Consider the following 3,413-nt stretch of genomic DNA (forward strand, 5'->3'; position numbering starts at 1 on the left):
AAAAACATTTGTCCCTGAACTTTTTTACCGCGCCACTGTACAGTACTATGCAAAAACATCCAAGTTTAAACGGCTAAACAACATGTTTACTGTAGCCAGTTGGAGGACACAGCGTCCTCAGCTCAGCACAAACACTGATAGAAGTTTACAACATGAAATATTCTTGAGCTTGTGCTGACTGAGCTGAGCTCTATAAAGACTGAACAGACAGGATGTCTGTTACATTCTCACGGACCACAAGATGAAGGCTGCTGTTACTCTGCTGGGAGCCCTGGTGCTGCTGTTGTCTCTGACAGTCTGGACAGATGCTGAGCCTCAGCATGATCCTTTGTATAACGTCATTAGCACGATTAAAGGTAACTTCAATAGATGTTTCTACTGAGAATCAAATTAATGTCTATCCAATCGTTTTAATTTCCTGTTTGATGTGTGGCCTTAATCTGTTTATATTCACTATTATCGTCTCTGTCGGGTACAAACTTCATACTTCTAAAAACGATCTTTTCTAAATCATTACAGGTCTATTGACTGCTGTGGAGAATCTGGAGGTAGACGTGGCGTACCTGAAGATAGCAGGTGAATTAATCTCACATAAACTTTAATAGATCTCTCTGCTGTATGTATCCACTCTTTTTGACACATGACCTCACTAATTCAATGTACTATATAAATAGTGTTATATTATTGTAAACGATTGTAAATTGTTTCATTTTAATACCGTATGTGATTACAGTATACATAGAGAGTAATGGTGCGGTCACTGCGGTGCCAGTCCTGGCAAACGCAGGTGATTTATCTCACAACTTTAATGGTTCTGCTGAGAATCACATTATGTGCAGTGTGGAGTATCCAGACTGTATGACATGTGACTACTACATTTATAATTTGCTTTACATTATTGTAAGAATAACCTATCCGTATCCAGTCTTTCAAAAATAGCAGATGTATAGGCCTATGAAGCTCGCAGCACGACACCACTGTGAGCTTGTAGATCTGCTATTTTTGAGAACCACTGTTCTACATCCTAATTTAGGATTGGAAGAATTTTCTGATAAACGTATGTTGCTAAAATCTAAAATAACAGATGCTTTCCGGGTTTTAGTGGGTTAAATTACGTTACGTTTGTTTTGTGATTTGTTTTATAATTAGGCCTATTATTTATATTACATTTATTAATTCTTTAGTTTGACTGTTGTCTAATTTATAACATTTTTGAAATAAAGCTGTTCATTCATTCACTTATTTATAAAACTTTAATTATTCTGATCTATTTTGTTTTATTTTAGTTCGTTGCCAAAACTACAACTATGAGTGTCCGGGGCCGGAGTACTCCCGGTACCTCTGCCAATTTGACGACGTCTTGGCCATGTGCTGTGAGGTCTGCTGGGCCTCTGGGCCTCTGGGCTGGCTGCATGAGTGAGGGTCATATTATATTATATGAGTATGACATGACTGTGACACACATTGCCAGCATGGATACAAAGTTTGACCGTATGGTTTTGTGACAGAAATAAACCTATAGCTGATGCTGACTGTACTAAATGACTGTTTACAAGTGGTCTAACAACAGTATGCAACTGCAAAGTCATTAATGTTATATCAATGACAACACATGTAATAAAAACACGACCTACTGTATTGTAGGCCTACTATAGATTTTGCAACCTATATTGTTTCTGTCTGCCTCACTCTATTGAATGGTAACAGTCTTGTATTCTAGGGACAAAATAATAATGTTAGAGGGCAACAATTGAAAGAAACACAATGGCATGAAAAACTAAATCTATTGTAAAATAATATTTTACTTTCTCTCTCACACTCTCTGTCCCTATTTTGGTCTTAAAGGTACATTTCACCCAAAATAATTACCTGACTTTACAGAGGGTCCCGAGAGGGGCTAGGGGGTTGACTAGCCACAGGCTGACTAAATAAGCAATTTAAGCCTGATTTAAGCACTTGTTTCACCCCTGTCTTAAAATGTTACGTACCTTTACTTTTTGGAAACGATACGGCAAAAAGCGTTTTCGTCACTGTTTTTGGATGGCTCAACCCCCGTTCTACCGATGCAGGAATATCCTACTACCAGCCTAGCTAACATTACAGTTGGTTCATTGTTATCATTGTGTGTAGCACAGATACAGAAGTGGTTTTCAACCCTTTTCATATCAAGGTCCATTATTTATTCAGCATTTGACTCACCCTGGAGACTTTCATGTATTCATGTATATTTCTTTGTCGCAATTCCAAGCAGTGGTTCCCCATGGAGACACAAAGACTCGGGACGCAAAGGAGTCTTTGTGTCTCCATAGGGAACCACTTTAATAGGGTAGACAAAAACAAAGAAGGGTAGACAAAAACAAAGAAAAATAGATGAATTCAACTCTCCATGGGGTGAGTAATTGATATGGAAAAGGGAATTTTTTTAGGAGGAGACATAGGCCTACTAAGATTTGACCTTTGGCCTCAGCAGCAAACTGTGTTCTCATACTCCATATCCAATGACTTTCTGATGTCATGCTCAATGGCAGTGGTGTAAAGTAACTAAGTACTTTTACTCAAGTACTGTACTTTGTAACATTTTGAGGTACTTTTACTTTACTGAACAGAGTATTTCCAATACTTTTACTTCGACTCCACTACATGTTTTTGAAAACTATCCGAGTTACTTTGTAGATTTTGATTATTATTGCAAACATACATTATACCACTTCCATTTTGGCCACTTGAAAATAGTCGATCTACAAGCTCACAGCTCAACAGCTGAAAATTATATATTTGATGTTTATTACACAAGTGTGTGTGTCTCTAAATCCCTCCCTGCGCTGGGTGTTACACATATGGTTACACTACAATACACTGCAATAGTGGTTTTCAACCATTTTCATATCAATTATTTATTCTGCAAGTTTATCCACAGACCACCATTTGATGACATTTAGCCTCTCAAACCGAAAACTATGTTGTTATTGTCGGACAAGATTTTGACCACAATTCCATGCTGTATTGATGTTGGTACCATTAGGAGAGATAACAGGCAAACGTTGATCAAAATAACAATTCTTCTACATTATCTTAATTGTGTAGACTTCTGGTAATTAAATTAAGTAATGCAGATGTTTATCAATAATTTAACTCTTGAAAGTCTATAATGGTCCATTTGGTTACCAACTCTCGTTACTCTCCATCATTTAGCTGGGGTCCACCGTCCACCACCTGGGACCCTCTCAAGGACCACTGGTGGTCCCCAGGCCACTGGTTGAGAACCACTACTACACTATTACAGTATAAAATATGCAGTACCTAACACAAACAGCGGGAGGCAGCAATAATACGCCCACGGGCGCCTAGACCCATAGATATATATATATCTATGCCTAGACCTATGGCCTAGACTGCCCGGAAGCCCAACAAAA

General features: G+C 38.2%; 2 protein-coding genes across 2 annotated transcripts in view; one reads left to right on the forward strand and one right to left on the reverse strand.

Moving 5' to 3' along the window:
* Positions 1–3,413, reverse strand: part of serinc4 (serine incorporator 4) — a 42,952-nt gene that overhangs the window by 39,343 nt on the left and 196 nt on the right. The gene's annotated exons all lie outside the window — the stretch shown is intronic.
* LOC306920097 (uncharacterized protein) lies at positions 198–1,668 on the forward strand. Its single transcript, XM_079496720.1, has 3 exons — positions 198–356; positions 520–576; positions 1,287–1,668. The coding sequence occupies exons 1-3, from the start codon at positions 242–244 to the stop codon at positions 1,418–1,420; spliced, it is 306 nt and encodes a 101-aa protein (XP_079352846.1). The 5' UTR covers positions 198–241; the 3' UTR covers positions 1,421–1,668.

This window comes from Electrona antarctica (assembly GCF_951216825.1).
Source record: "Electrona antarctica genome assembly, chromosome: 3".
NCBI lineage: Eukaryota > Metazoa > Chordata > Actinopteri > Myctophiformes > Myctophidae > Electrona > Electrona antarctica.